This window comes from Canis aureus, chromosome 10 (assembly GCF_053574225.1).
Source record: "Canis aureus isolate CA01 chromosome 10, VMU_Caureus_v.1.0, whole genome shotgun sequence".
In the NCBI taxonomy this organism is placed as follows: domain Eukaryota; kingdom Metazoa; phylum Chordata; class Mammalia; order Carnivora; family Canidae; genus Canis; species Canis aureus.
The window spans coordinates 9718260-9735286 of NC_135620.1; the positions used below are offsets into that span (position 1 = coordinate 9718260).

At 32.2% G+C, this 17027-nt stretch overlaps 1 protein-coding gene across 8 annotated transcripts in view; it reads left to right on the forward strand.

Annotated features, from left to right (window-relative positions):
• Positions 1-16768, forward strand: part of DMXL1 (Dmx like 1) — a 126597-nt gene extending 109829 nt beyond the window's left edge. For 5 of the 8 annotated variants that reach the window (XM_077911310.1, XM_077911305.1, XM_077911307.1 and 2 more), the window contains 8 exons: positions 1299-1349; positions 1602-1662; positions 3605-3732; positions 7509-7601; positions 10054-10145; positions 11258-11310; positions 13177-13394; positions 14668-16768. In XM_077911310.1, coding sequence (XP_077767436.1) covers positions 1299-1349; positions 1602-1662; positions 3605-3732; positions 7509-7601; positions 10054-10145; positions 11258-11310; positions 13177-13394; positions 14668-14892 — 921 coding nt within the window. In that variant the 3' untranslated portion in view covers positions 14893-16768. The remainder of the gene's footprint in view (positions 1-1298; positions 1350-1601; positions 1663-3604; positions 3733-7508; positions 7602-10053; positions 10146-11257; positions 11311-13176; positions 13395-14667) is intronic. The other 3 variants (XM_077911306.1, XM_077911309.1, XM_077911311.1) reach the window with 1 other exon arrangement.
• Positions 16769-17027: the final 259 nt, after the last annotated feature.

A 17027-nucleotide genomic window follows, 5' to 3' on the forward strand; every position in this document is an offset into this window, starting at 1 on the left:
TGAAAGCATCAAGCTCATTGCCCGGTTAGAGCCTTAGCCTTCTTTCTGCTTTGAATATCCTTTTTTTTCTTTAACCATTCAGATCTCAGCTCATGTTCCCAGCGATTTCCCTTGCTTCCCTAGTGAAGGCATCTGTCCCTCCTTACTCTACCCATAGTCATTCTATGTGTCATCCCCATTTTATCATCTTTATGGCCTGTAGCAGTTTCGAAATTATCTGTTCACTATTTAGTTGTCTTTTTTAATGTACTCTGTTATGTAAACTCTGTGAGAGATTATGCCTGCCTCAGACATTTATGATCTCTAATTAGAATAGCATTTTAGCATACAGTCAGTGCTCAGAAAAATACTTGTTTTTACTCCAGAGCATTATAATATAAAAATATACCTTTGTCATTCCTGTTAGGACTGAATTTTCTTTCTATCTCCATCTTAGAAGGATATCTTTTTAGAGGGGAACATTGTGATTTGTAAGCATAAAAGCATAATTAATCTGATTGGCCCTACTCCATCCTCAAAAAGAAGAAACCAATATAATAAAGGGATTCTTTTTTATAAGGATCTTATAAAATAAGTTATGTTTTCTCTGTAGTGTTCTGCATATGCGCTTAGAAACTTTATTAAACCTGTTTATGTATTTTTTTTTACTTATGATTCTACTTTGATTATTTAGTCAGAAAGAAAGGTAAAAGAATAGGAATATTTAGGCATTTCTTTAAAAGGAACATGAGATTGCAACATCAAGTTTGCTAAACAGAAGTAACTCTCAGCAGGTTTTCATTTTTTTTGTAGAGAATTAATAAAATATTTTCTTCTATTGCTTTATTGAATTATTAATTCTAACATGAAAGAATCCTTAAGACCAATCTGTGCTATTTTGCAATATAATTACAACCATAAACATATTCTAGTGTTTCTTTCCTTCACCATTTCTCCTTGCCTGCTCTCTTCTCTCCCTACCCAATCTCCACTTTACTCACAACTTTAGTCTCATGGACAGTTTAAATCCACAAGAGCAACAACAACAGTGAAAAATCTACTCAAGACTGATGCTACAAATTTAGGATAACATATAATTGTAGTTATGGTGCTGTATAAATAGGAAACGTTATTAAAATTATCTCTTTAATTTCACATATTTATTCTTATTTGACAGGCTACTTAATCATTCAAAGCATGATTTTAAAATGGATAAACAGTTCCAAACTACCAGTTAAAAATTTATACAATTTTCTGTTTACCTCTTTTTTTTTTTTTTCACATGCTTCTGCCTATCTTTTTAACCTTGTACTATTCAGGATTATTCCAATAAATTTAATGGGATCAGAAAAGAATTGGCAAGAAAGGAGGTAAGACTAAATTCTCAAGGTGAATTTGTTCTTAGAGCTTAGTCAATGATGCAGAAAATGTATGTACACTTAAATATAAGAGAGCTGAGCTATTTAAATTCTGTTATGTTTAGTATTTTTAGCACCCATAATGGTAGTTATAGAATCACATAAAAGTAAACAAATAAATGTTATTTGAATTTCCTGTCACAATTTATTTTTAATACTACATTTTATTGTAACTATAGAAGAGTGATTCTTCTCTGTTAACAGATGATTAAGAAAGCCATTAATAATGTCAGAAGAATGACTTCTCATCCAACTCTTCCTTACTGTAAGTTAATAATAATTAGCCCAGTGTTCTAAGGAATTTAAAGCAAGTTTTTAGTTTCAATTGAAAGATAGTCAGCTATTTTACTTTTTTTGTAGAGAATGTTTGCTAGCCAATAAAATCTTCATTTCAAAATTGGATAAAAATAGAAAAAAGTTTACTGCATCAAGTTACGCTTGATACAATAAATTTTTACTATGTTGACCGCATATTTCTATGTTAGAACATTTTATTTTTGAATATTTCTGGACTCTACACAACCGTAAGTTATAGTCAGTAATTACTGTTTTAATAATTGGATCACTCCCATCTTTAATTACATAGTTAGAACTCTATCGTGGTCATTTATTGCCTCATCATTGTCACTTTGTATTTGACTAATATTTTGTCACTTTGCTTTTTATCAGACACAGTAATCGTAGAGGCGTTGAAATTGGCTATTTGTAAGTTCTTATACTCTGAGGCAGTCTATATTATTTTCAGTTAATATCCTTGGGAATGTCAAAAGTTTTTCTCCTTTAATAAAATCCTTAACTAATGGGGAGTTTATTTGGAACATTGAAGCAGAGAAAAAACAGTAAGGACAACTTTAAAAATAACTTGTGGGTTGGAATCGTATTCATACTGTCATTTGAGTATTCAAGCTCAAGCTTTTTTAAATATGATTTTTAAGTTGTGCCTGTCGTCAAGTTGTCCTACCACACAGCAATAAGCACAGTGCCTATTAATTAAAAAGTATTTGTGTCCCTTCAATTTTGTAACACTTAAAAAATTTTACTGCTCTCTCTTAATGAGAGATATTCTGATAAAATAAATATGCCAAAACCAGTTTTGTTTCTACCTCACTGTCCTAAGTACTACAAGCAAACATTATCAAAATTACATACCAATGTCCACCAAAGGGTTTAATAAAACCATGTATTTAAAATAGAGTAACTTCTATTATTATACTAAAGGTATGAAATATGTAAATTAATCATTTTTACTGCATTGAATAATACATTACTACTGATAATTACACTTAACACAAATTGAGTCCTCCATGTTAAGCATATTTCTAAAGGACTTATATGGATTATCTCATTTACCTCTCTCAGCTGCCCATTAACTTACATATATTCCCCTTTTACAGGACAATTTGAAGTGGGCTCAGGGAGATTAAATAAGGTTCCTTGTATCACAAAATTAGTAAATGACAAAGTGAAGAATTAATAATCATTTAGCTTGTTCATATTCCACTGAAACATATAACATATTTGAACTATCAGGTTAATCAGAATAACTATTAGAAGTGATTTTTTTTCTTTACCATACATCGCATTCAAGACTTTCTGTAATTTTTTTCCAGAGAAAATGTATAAATTTAAACATTAATAGTGTGACTGATAAGAATTGACTCTAATTCACCCAGGAATTGGTTAAGTGGTTATTATACAAGGTATTTATTAAAGGTTATTAAAACATCATTGAGATAATTTGAAAAGGAAGTGAGACTGCAGAACTGTGATTTAATTGCCTCTGTCCTGTAGCGTGAGGGTATATTCTTATTCAAATGAAAATAGATCATGAAATTATCTTTCTAAGATTAAAGTATTCAAGCAAAATTTCGTAACAAAGGTGAATTCATGTAAACTGACTGATTCATTTCATAGGTGTTTCTTTCATTAAAGTTTTTACTTGGATTCAAAAACAAACCTTCCTAAGATTACTGCAGTAAATTTGCAATTTTTTTAAAAGATTTTGTTTATTCATGAGAGACACAGAGAGAGAGAGAGAGAGAGAGAGGCAGAGACAGAGGCAGAGGACGAAGCAGGCTCCATTCAGGGAGCCCGATGTGGGACTCGATCCCCGGACCCGGGATCACACCCTGAGCCAAAGGCAGGTGCCCAACCCCTGAGTCACCCAGGGGTCCCTAAATTTGCAATTTTTGCTCCTTATTATGCAGATCTGACTGGAGCTCAGGATGGAAGTGTCAGAATGTTTGAATGGGGCCATTCTCAACAAATAACCTGTTTTCGATCTGGTGGCAATTCAAGAGTTACGAGAATGAGGTTTAACTATCAAGGAAATAAGGTAGTATATACAAACACAAATGGGAATATGGTTTGATTTTGTTGGAAGTTTATAAATGTGACTAGTCTGTATTTCTGAAGAGAGAACAGCTCAATGAGCTAATGATAAAGTATTACTCTATATTCTTTTTTATAAAATTATTTTCAAAGAATTTTACATTCTCATAATACTTACATTCATTTGGTTCTTCTTGGAATGACCTTTTGTGTTATGCATATGAGTATTGTGTATGTATATGTATCCATTAAAATTCACTTAAATGATGCTTTAGGACCAAATGATTATAGAACCATCATATATTACACATTTTTTATTAAATACTTCTACTTTCTTTGTCTTCTGGAATGTACTCAAAGTATGGTCAAGTAGCAAGTAAAATCTGAGAGCTTATTAAAAATTCAGATTATTGACTCTACTACAGACCTACTGAGTCACCATCTGTATTTTAACCAGATACTTTTGTGATTTGTGCATACATTAAATTTTTGAGGACTCTCTAGAATAGCATATGAACAAATCATGGCCTAGCCACATGTTTTGTAAATAAAAGTTTTATTAGAACAGAGCTACCTCACTCATTATTTATTTTCTGTGATTAATTTTCCACTACAACAACAGAGTTCAGGAAAACAAAGACTTATAGACAGTAAGCCTGAAATATTTATGATATGACCCTTTAAGTAAAGGTTTTTCAACCCTGCTCTAGAGTATCCCTTACTGTCTTTACTTCCCATAATCCTGTTTTCCTCAGACTGCCTCTCTGCCTGCTGTGGTATTTCACTATCACATTCAGCAACATTTAAAGGGGAAATCAGCCTACTCTTTGTCTTCAGAGCCAAGCTTCAGTAAAAACAAACAGCACTCTCACAAATGGTCCATCTTGCCTTTTCTTTTCTTTCAACTTCCAAACCTTTCGCTCTTCTCACGTGTTCTTTGTATCATGATGTGCTACATACAGCCTTCTTGCCTACCACATTTATCACTTAACTCTGTTACAGTTCCCAAAAGTCAAAGATAACTTTCTCATGTAGCTATGAAACTATAACTTTTGAGAGCATATGGTTTCTTAATACCAATTGGCAACATTCTTTGCTCCTTAATGGGAATTGAGGGGATTTAATCTAGAAGCTTTTAGAGTTCTACTGTAATTTCAGTTGTGTAACATATCAGTATGCTTTAGCGCTCATGCTTTTCTACTTTGGTTGTCTATATCATATTGCTCCTTAGCTAGTCTCTGTACCTCAACTTTACCTTTCTAGTGCATTCTTCCTGTTGCTACTACAGTTATATAACAAATAATATAGTTATATAACTACACCCTACGGGAGATCACATTATTGATGATTTCAAGAGCCCTTCAAGGCTCTTATATGGAAGCCTATATTCTTTAGCATGGCCTTCTATACCTTCTATAGTCTGAATTATTGTCTAGACTTAACGCTCACCATAGCCTTCCACATATGCTATTTGAAGGTACAAAAAACTATTCTTCATTACCTCTCCAAGTATATTTAATAGATAGTCAACTAATTGTCCATTCACCATGGCCATGAAGGAGCCAAATGGCACAGAAGCCTACTATAGTAAATAAAACAGTTGACAGTTATGCTGGTCAGTTTGTCCATTATGAACAGAAATGGGCTGCCTAAAGTTATTGAGCCTAAAAAGAGGCATTAAGTGGAATAATGACCTGTAGGGGACAGTTCCTTAGATTCAGGAAGATATACTGCATTCTAAAACAAATATAAGCTACTATGAAATAAAAGTAGAAGAACAAGGAAGAATTTTTGGAAATTTAAAACACATGATTCCCAAAATTGGGTTTGTAGAACTACTCATTATAAGGGCTGAATCACAGAATGAAAATAGTTGAAAATCAAGTTTGTGACTAGGAAGAACAAATTAGGAAATTACTCTATGATGAAAATAATACAAGAGGCAAATTAAGGCTAGATCCAGGAAAATTTATAAAAGACATTTAAAAGATATTTCAGAAGGAAAAATTTTTGAAATAGAAAGAAACATTATATTCAAAGGAATTCTTAAAATAAAAATATCCCCAAAACAAAGAAAAACAGAATTTTTGACAAGAACCTACCAAGTACTAGGCCTAAGTGTTGAGAAACATTACATGCCTAGACACACCCTGATGATTTGATTTTTGTTTTTTTAATCCAAGGATAAAGACAGCTTCTAGGAAGGAGTAGGGATAAAATGGTTCCTTAGAACCTCTCCACCCCTCCCCTCTGAAATTAATGGCATTGGCCTACTCAAAAATAGAAATAGCATATAGGGAAGCAGTATTCACAGAATTCTGATGGACAATGAATGGGAATTAGGTGTCATTATCTGTCCAAACTGTCGTTCAAATTTCATGAAAAATATATTTTAAACAAGATTTTTTTAAGTGTGCAGACTTAACACATTCCATATACCCTTTCTGAAGACCATACATTAGGTCTACTCCAGAAAACAGGATAAATCACAAAATGGATAGACCTTGGGAAAATATCTGTAACAAATACAGTAAACAGTCGATTAAGATTTCTAATATTCACCTTATTAGTCAAATTTATTTAAAGACAGTAGAGAAGTAGATAAAGGATATGATCAGGTCATTTTATGAAACAACTATGCATGGCCAATAATCCTAATAATTGAAGAAATTCACATTAAAAATTAATCTTCCTTTTGTATATACCAACAAATATTTGAAGTTTTAGTAATAAGCAGGGTTGACTAATGTGTAAGAAAAATGGGTATATAAATTGACATTACCACTTAGGGTTAAATTTTAGTTTTACCTGCCAGTTTTAAATGATGTGCAGCTTTCCCTTTTCTAGATTATCTATCTTACATAAATACTCAAAGGTACATGTACCAGAATATTTAAAGCAGCACTTTGTAATAGGGAAAATTGGAAACTGTCTCTAAGGAAAAAGTTTTCAAAAGTTATAATACAACTGTATAGTGTAATACTACACAACATAAGAATAAAGTAGATTAAATGTATGGATATGAAAAGATGGCTGTAATAAGTAAAAAATGTAATTGTGGAACTGTATATTTATTATGGTTCTCATTTTTTAAACAGCCCTAATCATAGACCAAATTTGAAATGGAACACATCAAATTGTCAAGAGTTGCTAGATCTGGAGATGGGAGAGGGCAAGAGTCCAAAGTAGACATTTGTTTTATTTCATAAACTATATATACATGTTATTTTTGCAATCTATAGAAAAAAATGCTTAATCTTACTCATCCTTTTATATGTGTAACATATAATTTCTCACTGGATAATTTTGGCATTTTCTCAAATTACCCTGAGTTCCCGTAGTGGAAATTCTTTTACTGTAATAATTTTTGTTTTATTTTGCTTTCTACTGATGTTGACATGATTTTCGCATGTATTTCTAGAAGTCCTTAATTTACCTTTTTCATAGTGACAGTTTTCTGTTTTATATACTAAACATTTGTTGCACGATTAAATATGTAAATTCAGTATCCTATCTTTTGAGTATTTTTAGAGAATATATAGTCTGTGCTTTTGGTTGGTATAATAAAATGTGTGCCTAATGTTTGTTCTTCTTTGTCACCTGAAATTCTTTTAAGCAGCAGCTAAATGTTTTTCTGGGCTAGATCCATGTGTAGGTGAAGTAAAAGTCAATTTATCAATTAAGTATTTAAGATCAAAATTTGAGAGTCCCAGGTAAGGTATGGGGTTGATATGTGCTTTTGTATTTGTATTAAATACTTAAAAATTTTTTTTCTCTAAGTTTGGAATAGTTGATGCTGATGGATATTTAAGTTTGTATCAAACAAACTGGAAATGTTGTCCAGTAACTGGAAGCATGCCTAAGCCATACCTGGTAAGCCAAAAATGCTTTCCTTTAAACTTTTTTGAATTTTTATTTTATTTTTGTTATTTTTGAGAGAGAGAGAGAAAGAGTATGTGGGGAGAATGGCAGGGGGAGAGAGAGAATCCCAAGCAGGCTGCATGCCCAGCATAGAAACCTACATGGGGGGATCCCTGGGTGGCGCAGCGGTTTGGCGCCTGCCTTTGGCCCAGGGCGCGATCCTGGAGACCCGGGATCGAATCCCACATCAGGCTCCCGGTACATGGAGCCTGCTTCTCCCTCTGCCTGTGTCTCTGCCTCTCTCTCTCTCTCTCTCTCTGTGTGTGTGACTATCATTAAAAAAAAAAAAAAAAAAAAAGAAACCTACATGGGGCTCAGTGTCACAACCCTGAGATCATGACCTGTGCCAAAATCAAGCAGGATGCTTAACTGACTGAGCCACCCAGGCAATCTTTGAATTTTTATTTTTATTTTTAAGAGAACAAGAATATATATTTGAGGCAATAAATATTAAAGCAAAAAGTAAAATCCATTTAGTTCTGTGTATTCAGTCAGTTTACTATAAGCTTCTGTCCTTGTATTACGTGAAAAATAGTCTGTGAGGTTTAAAATTCTTAGTCTCTGGAAACCTGGAAAATTAACCTGTATCGACCAAACATGGTACCTCCGGATACCCATGGAAGCTATGGGCTATTCAAGCTCTTTTCCAGCCTCACTAAGCTACATTGGGGATTATACTTAAAAAGAATGGTCAATAGACCACGCATCTCATGGGTTTGTTTGTTTGTTTTTTTTTTTTTTAATTATCCCTTATGAACAAAGTAGAAAGGATATGCTATAGCTGGAACAATTATTTCTTTTTGCCCGTCTCTCTCTCTCTCTCTCTCTTTCTTTTTTCTTCCTTTTCCTTTTCCTTTTCCTTTTCCTTTTCCTTTTCCTTTCCTTTCCTTTTTCTTTTCTTTCTTTCTCTTTTTTTCTTTTCTTTTCTCTTTTCTTTTCTTTTCTTTTCTTTTCTTTTCTTTTCTTTTCTTTTCTTTCTTTCTTTCTTTCTTTCTTTCTTTCTTTCTTTCTTTCTTTCTTTCTTTCTTTCTTTCTTTCTTTCTTTCTTTCTTTCTTTCTTTCTTTCTTTCTTTCTTTCTTTCTTTCTTTCTTTCTTTCTAGAAAGAGCAGACATAGAGGGACAGACAGACTCTGTGCTGAGCACAGAGCCCAATACACGGTTCAATCTCACAAGCCTGGTATCATGATCCAAGCTGAAATCAAGAATCAGAGTTTAACTAACTGAACCACCCAGGCACCCCTTACCTTTACCTGTGTCTTAAAAAAAAAAAAAAAAAAAAAAAAAAAAAAAAAAAAAAGCTACATCTTTATTCAGGAATACACAGGTTTAATGAACCTTCTAAAGCTTCATAGAACACTGATTTTTATTTTATATATTCTTTAGGCCCTTTATAGGACTAAACAATACCTATTAGGAAAATATTAAGAATATGAGTTAAGGTTCTGGTAATTCACTCAAGGTTAAATTACGGAGTATGGTACTGATCTAAGTGAAAGCAGGTAAGGAGGAGATTGGTGAGGGTGCTATGAAAGATTTATTTCTTCATATTTTCACTAAGCCAATAATAGATTTAAATATGTTAAAAAAAAGATTTAAATATGTTTATGTTCCCTAAGGGCCTGCCTTTTTTTTTTAAGTTCTAAAAAGACAAATTAGATTGAAAATGTACATTACTGGATTTGTGGGGTTAAAGTGTATTTTGTTTGTGTTAAGGACATACCATCTAGCCCAGCTCCAGTGGTAGTCAGGGGCAATGGGGAAGTGACTCAAAAGAAAAATCTTAAATGTGATGGTTTTGACATACTTAAATCATTTTTTTATTGAAGAGAAACATCTGAACAAATTATCTTGGAAGTCTTTGTAATAGACTAAACCTCTCAGGTTACTGTTTGATGGAGTGTTCAGAAACATTTTAAGTTTTCTAATTTTTTTGACTTAATATGTTGTTACATATTTGAAAAATTATTTGAGTTTAAACATTTCTGAAAAATAATAATCTAAAATTCTAGCTTTTTCTAAGAAAAAATGTTCACATATTCTGAAAATATTTAACATTTAACCTCTTTTTGTTTTCTTTTGAACTTTTAAATGAATAAAAAACACAAGGTCTCGTAAAGACTTATAATACATATGGTTCAAAGGAAAGTGTGTGTGTGTGAGAGAGAGAGAAAAGGAGAGGAAAACAAATGTGGCAGAATGTTCAAAATTGGTGAATCTGGGTAAACGGTGTATAGAATTCTCTGTATTACTCTTGAAATTTGTCTAAAGTTTGGGGGTAGGGAGGAAGACCCAAGAGGTTTAAGTAAGCCACAAATTACATGATCCCTTTTTGATTAATGCATGTACTTGGTCATAAAGTTGCTAAGGATAGCAATAAAATTTGTTTATTTCTAACTGTTCCAGACTTGGCAGTGTCACAACAAAACAGCCAATGATTTTGTGTTTGTTAGTTCCTCCTCTTTGATAGCTACAGCTGGTCTTTCAACTGACAATAGGTAAGAGATTATAACTGAAATTTAAGTATGTATCTGTATAGCTGAACCTTATTCTTTATTTGCTTTATATTTTTGTGTCTCAATAATGTTTTCACAGTTAAGCTTTTCAGTATTTTTATTATAAACACTTGTTTCTTAGAGCATTTTTAGTTTTCTATTTATAAAGCTAAGGAAATTCTGGTGGCATTAAAAACAAAATCCATTCCTTCTGTATTATTAATATCCTGTTGTTAAGACTTTAGGAGAAAAGGATTTGATAGCAAAATTAATTTTCACTGTAGTATTATTCCTTATGCATTAAGCAAGCTTGAAGCAAAAAAAGAACTATTATTTATTGATCCTGCTCTTTTGTTAATCCTCATGGTGGCTCTATTAAGTAGATATTATTAGCATTTCACAATAAGAAGAAAACAAGAAACTCAAAGACTTTTTAGTTGTATAATAGCTAGTGAGTGGCAGCCTATCCTCATCTCCTCCCAAATCTTAAATATGTAAGAAAATGTCTCCTTCCTATCTCAATCTCCACAATCCCCTGTTTCACTTCCCTCATACAGCAGAATTCTGAGTGAATGCCTACTGAGATTGCTGAGCTTTTCTATTTCTCTGTGAGGCCTCACTTTGCACTAGAAATTGGATTGTAGGAATATGGAATCTTTAGCCCATCTTGCATAGAAATTTTTACATATATTGGTGCTTCCTTTGCAACTCATAGAAAGGAGTAAAAGCTGCTCCCATTCATAGCAGGAATAAGCTTTCTTTGTGCTTGGAAAATTCAGAGTATCCTGCTATTGGTGTATGTCAGTCCATTTGTTAGAGAATCAGCAAATACAAAAAGAAGTTTCTGCGTTCAGGCTTTATGTAGTAATTATTTGTAAATACATGTCAGTCTAAAATTACTCAGTTTTGTAAGTTAGTAGTTTTTTTTTTTAATTTTGTATAAAAATTAATCAGGAATAAATACATTGGATACTTATATTTGGTTCTTTTATAAATTTAAGAACTTTTTGTGAGAGCAAGGTTCAAATGTTATATACCTATTTGAGACAAGCTTACTTTTTATTCTGTTGTTAAAATTTTGTGTCACTCAAGTCTTTTTTTTTTTTTTTTTCCAGGAACATATGTTTGTGGGATACTCTTGTAGCACCTGCCAATAGTTTAGTCCATGGTAAGTTTTGAAAGCATTTTATAAATTTTGGAAGTCAAGAAATTCATAAACTTAAAGAGTTTTTTTAATGGATTTGTCTTTAATGACGCATATTTATTAGCCAGTGAGGTTTATTTTGCCCACAATGGCACAGAGTTGGAAAGCAGAAAAATGCAAGATATATAATTAGCTTATGAGCTGATGAGAGACCGTAGTAGAACAGAGATAATATGAAAATCATATGTCTTTATTTTGGATCTGACAGGCACAGGTCTGCATTGTGAACATCAGTTATTGTACAGTATTATATACCTTCTCTAATCATATTCAGCATTGTACTGGGAATTCTAACTAATGCAATAAAACAAGAAAAGGAAACAAAAGGTATACATTTGGAAGAGAAGAAATAAAACTGCCTTTATTCACAGATGACATGGTTGTGTAGAAAATCTTAAAGAATCTACAAAAATAAATAAATAAACACTTTTGGAACTAATGTGCAAGTATGATAGAATCATGAAATACCAGATAACATACTAAAGTCATTTGCTTTCATATATGCCGGCTATGAATAATTGGAATTGAAATTTTAAAAAAATCACTATTTATAATAGCACCAAAAATAATGAAATACTGAGGTGTGAATCTAACAAAATATGTATAGCCTCTGTTGGGGAAAACTAGAAAAAAAAATAAAAAAATAAAAAGAAACCAAAGATCTAAATAAATGGAGAGCTAGTCCACATCCATTGTTGAGATGTCACTGCCTCCGAACTTTACAGATTAAATGCAACACTAGTCAAAACTCCCAGCCAAGATTTGTTAGGGGAAAATTTTTTTTTTAAGAAAAAATATTTCTTGTATTTATGTGTTTCTGATACTTACAAGGGTATGTATGTCTTCAAGTTCGCTAGTTGGGTGGTGTTTTTTGTTTTTTGTTTTTTTTTGCATTGTTTAATCTGCCTTTAAATTTAAACATTTTTCATTTGAATGTTGTAGTTTTTAATCTCTGGACTTTTTATTTGTATCTCTATTTTTTATATTTTTCATGTCTCTACTTAACAAGCTTGATCTTTTATCCAGCTTTTTGAACATAAGGGATACAGTTATAATGACTTTTAATTTCTTTGTCTACTAATTCTATCATCTCTGTAATTTCTGGGTTATTTTCAGTGGATAGATTTTCTTCTACTTGGGATCCCTCGGTGGCTCAGCAGTTTAGCACCTGCCTTTGGCCCAGGGTGTGATCCTGGAGTCCTGGGATCGAGTCTCACATTGGGCTCCCTGCATGGAGCCTGCTTCTCCTTCTGCCTGTGTCTCTGCCTCTCTCTCTCTCTCAGTCTCTCTCTCTTTCTCTCTCTCTCTCTCTGTGTCTCATGAATAAATAAATAAGATCTTAAAAAAAAAAAGATTTTCTTCTCCTTATGGATTGTATTTTCCTGCTTCTTTGCATGCCTGTTGATTTTGTAGTAGATACTAGGCATTATTAATTTTACCTACTCCTGAGGCAAACCCTTCTGAGTATTCTGTGCCTTATGAATTATGAGGTTTTCCACTATGGCTGGTGGGAATAGGAACCCAGACCAACTTGGGGTCCCCTTGTGCCATGGCCAGAAAACACTCTATAGTCAATAAACAGAGGCAATTGTATAGCTCCCCCAGAGTTTGCTTCCCATCTATTAGAGATCATTTTTCTTTGCCTGATATCCAGTGTCTCAAACCATTGTTCCCTATGTATCATTTAATTTTTTAAATTGTTTCAGGTAGGTGGGTAAGTCTGGTGATCTATCATTCTACCTTGGCCAAAAGCCAGAAGTCTGTTTCTTATAACATTAAATGGCTTTTACTTTTCTATGTTATGTTATTTTATTTTATTTTAATTTTTAGCTTTTACATGCCATGATAGTGGAGCTACTGTTTTAGCATATGCTCCAAAACATCAGCTACTAATATCAGGTGGAAGAAAAGGCTTTACATGTGCATTTGACCTTCGGCAACGACAGCAGAGGCAGCTATTCCAGAGCCATGATTCTCCTGTTAAAGCCATTGCTATTGATCCAACGGAAGAGTACTTTGTCACAGGATCTGCTGAAGGCAACATAAAGGTAAGTACAGTAATGCCACAGTATCTACAAAATGAAAAGTCATCTTCAGAAACCCTAAGTCTTTAATCATACCAGTCTGTTTAAATAATAGAGATATTAACTCCTATTTTGGTCAACATGTTGGTTGCTGTTTAATAAAACTTTTAATAAATGAAATAATATTTAACTTGAAATTGTCTGTTTTTCAGTTGTTTTCAAATATGCTTGATTAATGTGCAAAAGAACTTGATTTTCTGTAGATACAAACATATTTCAGACATTGGAATTAGTCTTGACTTCCAGTTTCAGAGTTATTACTGAACTCAGTTTCAGGTACTGTGAAATGTACTAACATATTCCTTTATCCTGAATTGCTACCCCTTTTTTTTTTCATTTATAGCATAGCATCTGGCTACTCAGTGGCTGATTGAAGAATTCTGAATGTACCCGAATAAGCCCTGTCCTCAAACTCCACTGTGTTTAAAACTGAGAGGTTGTTTAAAATGTGAAGCATCTTATTAAAATGCATCCCATCTCAGAAATAGTCAGATGGTAACTCTAAGCTCAGGAATGTGTATTTTTATAATATATACCTAGCACTCATGATGGAGGGTCCTCTGGCCACATTTGGAAAGATCTGCAGGGAGAAGTCACTTTAGATTAGTCAGTAAGCAAAAAAAAAAAAAAAAAAAGATTAGTCAGTAAGTTATTGTAATGGTCAGTGACCCACTGAAGGAGCCTGCATTCTTAGAATCCATTGTTTGAGCCCCAAGTGAGACTATTCAGTAAGTTAGGCTACTTTGAAAATGAAAATCTTAGTAAATTAAGTATACTAAAGTTATGATAATTTATCTTGAGTTGGAACATAGTTTTGCTGGGTATTATACAGGATTACCCCATTATAAACTACACAGCACAAACTTCTGAGGGTCCCTATGATACTACAGATTTCTATAGCCTTGTACACTTAACCTCCTGTACCTCAGTTCTTCTCTCCAGTGCAAGGTTTAAAATCCTTCCCTTTCTAAATGGATGGATTTTGAAGAATGTAATAATATCAAAAGGATTTGGAAAACTGAAAAAAACTGAAAAACTGAAAAAAAAAAAAAAAGAGTCAAGAGGTTATGTATGACCTTAGGCTTATGGAGGTTTCTTTCCATCTTTGTTCTAGAAATTCCTTATGTGTACAAGAAAACAGGCCTAAATTTTTCATTTGGATTTAATAATCCAAATTTTCATTTGGATTATTAAAATTGGTACCTCAATTTTTAATATTTTTCCTACTATCTTTCAGATTTGGAGTCTGTCTACCTTTAGTCTTCTTCACACTTTTATCAATGAACATGCCCGGCAGTCCATTTTCAGAAATATTGGAACTGGAGTGATGCAAATTGAGACAGGGCCAGCAAATCACATTTTTTCCTGTGGAGCTGATGGAACAATGAAAATGAGAATACTCCCGGATCAGTTTAGCCCATTAAATGAAGTGTTGAAAAATGATGTAAAATTAATGCTATAACATTTTGACAATAAGATGTAAAATTTATTCTCTATTCCATGGAAGTGGCCAACAACTATAATGTACAGTGATCACTCTCTCTGCCACAGATAAGCTAATGCTTTCTTTTCATATTTATTTTATGGAGCTTTGCCCTTGATGCACTGATGCCTTAAAAATTAACAAGGTCATTCAGAATTAGACTATATTGCCTAAAGTAGAATGTATAAATAATACTGTAATAATACATATTTATAGTATGTTAGAGTGGGTATGTCATAGTGTTAAAGGAGTTTTGTGTTATTGTTGATAAACTCTTCTGCAGATGTCTCTGTATGAATTTCTTTAACAGTAAAAATACTCTTTATGTAAGGCAGTTGACATCAGTCATCAATTGACCACACTCATTTCTTTTTTCAAACATACACATCTCAGACTCTTCTTCAATTAGTTAATGATAACTTGAAAACTGGGCAAGAATAAAAAACATAATGAACATCTTCATTAAAAACTGTCATTTGGGACTTGAGTGATAGATGACCCAAATGGCCTTAGTATGTAAAGTTCTCCATTTCCTGTCTGGAGCCCAAGTGTGTGTGTATATATGTAATATATCTTACACATCTTTTTTGAACTTAGTTTGTGTATATATCAGAGAAAATTACAAATCTTTTCATGTGTTTTTGTGCCATAACAACTGCCACTAGAATAGCAACTTTTTTTGCATCTGTTTCTCCTTTTTTGTTGTTGTTCTTAATTTTTGAATTCCCATCCTAATTTTCAGATAATTTCAGGAAGATGTCCAAGATCATTATTTTAAAGATTATCTTGAGTCAAATAAGTCTTAGGAGGCAATAATGATTCTGTGTTGGCATATATGAGACACTTAAAAGTAAGTTTATAAAATTGTCAAAAGATTTTAGAGCACCATTTTCCTTACTTTTTTATTTTTAGGTGCTTTTAGTCTCAAAGTTCTGAACACCTTATAGCAGTGTTTTTAGAAACAAATGTGAGAACAGTCAAATTAAATAGATAATACTTACAAATGTAAAATACCTGCCAGATCTACCATTAAAAGAAAATAAACTAGACCTTATATTTTATTATTTTTGCCAAAATATATTATTTTACTATAAAATATGACCAAAATATTAAAAATGCACAATGCTTTTAACTTAAATGTGCTAATAACCCTATTTCTGTCTGTTTTGTGCTATACCTTTTCTGATTAAAAATTATAGACAACTTGATAAATACTTGATTTCAGAGGAGACTGGAGGCAGATGGGACTAAGTATTTAAGGGACAATTATATACTATGTAGCTTAAATATATTTTGTTAATAGGAACTATAAAGACATTTTTATGTAACAAAATATGGACAACTATTATCTTGGAAATTAAAGAGGCAAAGCGAAGAAATGAAGGGCTGGTAAAATGAATTTTGTAATATCCTCAGGATACTTTTAAAAGTATATTGTTAAAGATTTTGTAAATTGTATTCATAATTTTAAATGTGTTAAGCTAGTTGCAGTGAAACTGCACTGTCATTGATTATGTAGAGAGTTTATGTGCACATAATAACCTGTATCTATAACTGTGCAATAACAGTAACGATATGTGACTATTTTGCCATGGATAAATCTGTGACAGCATTGCAAGCGATCCTGCTGTGTGATGTAGTTAAGCTTAAGTTATTTTTCAGTAACTGCACAAATCAAGATTTAAAAAGCTTTAAACACTTTCAGTGAGATAGAAAATTTATTATGCTTATTAGGAAAAAGGCATTGTGGATGAACAATTAAGCATTTTAATTGAGGGTTTATATGAGTAATTATGTAAGCCCATATGTATTTACATCAGAGTCATAATATTTTAAATAAACAATCATGCAGTGACTTTTTTTTAGCATGCTATTGTTTTAAGTAATATTTATGCACCTTTAGTTGATTTAAAGTATGTGACATTTTAAAATAGAGAGTTTCTGTATTTATATTTAGTAAATATAGGAAACATTAATTTTCCTAAATACCTTGTTCTTTTTCTATAATCTTTTTTAACTTAATAGTTAAATGTTATTCAAAAAAAGGTGAGAATAAAAAGTTAAAATGTATATGTAAGTATTAAAATGATGTACATACATGTAAAATTTTATCT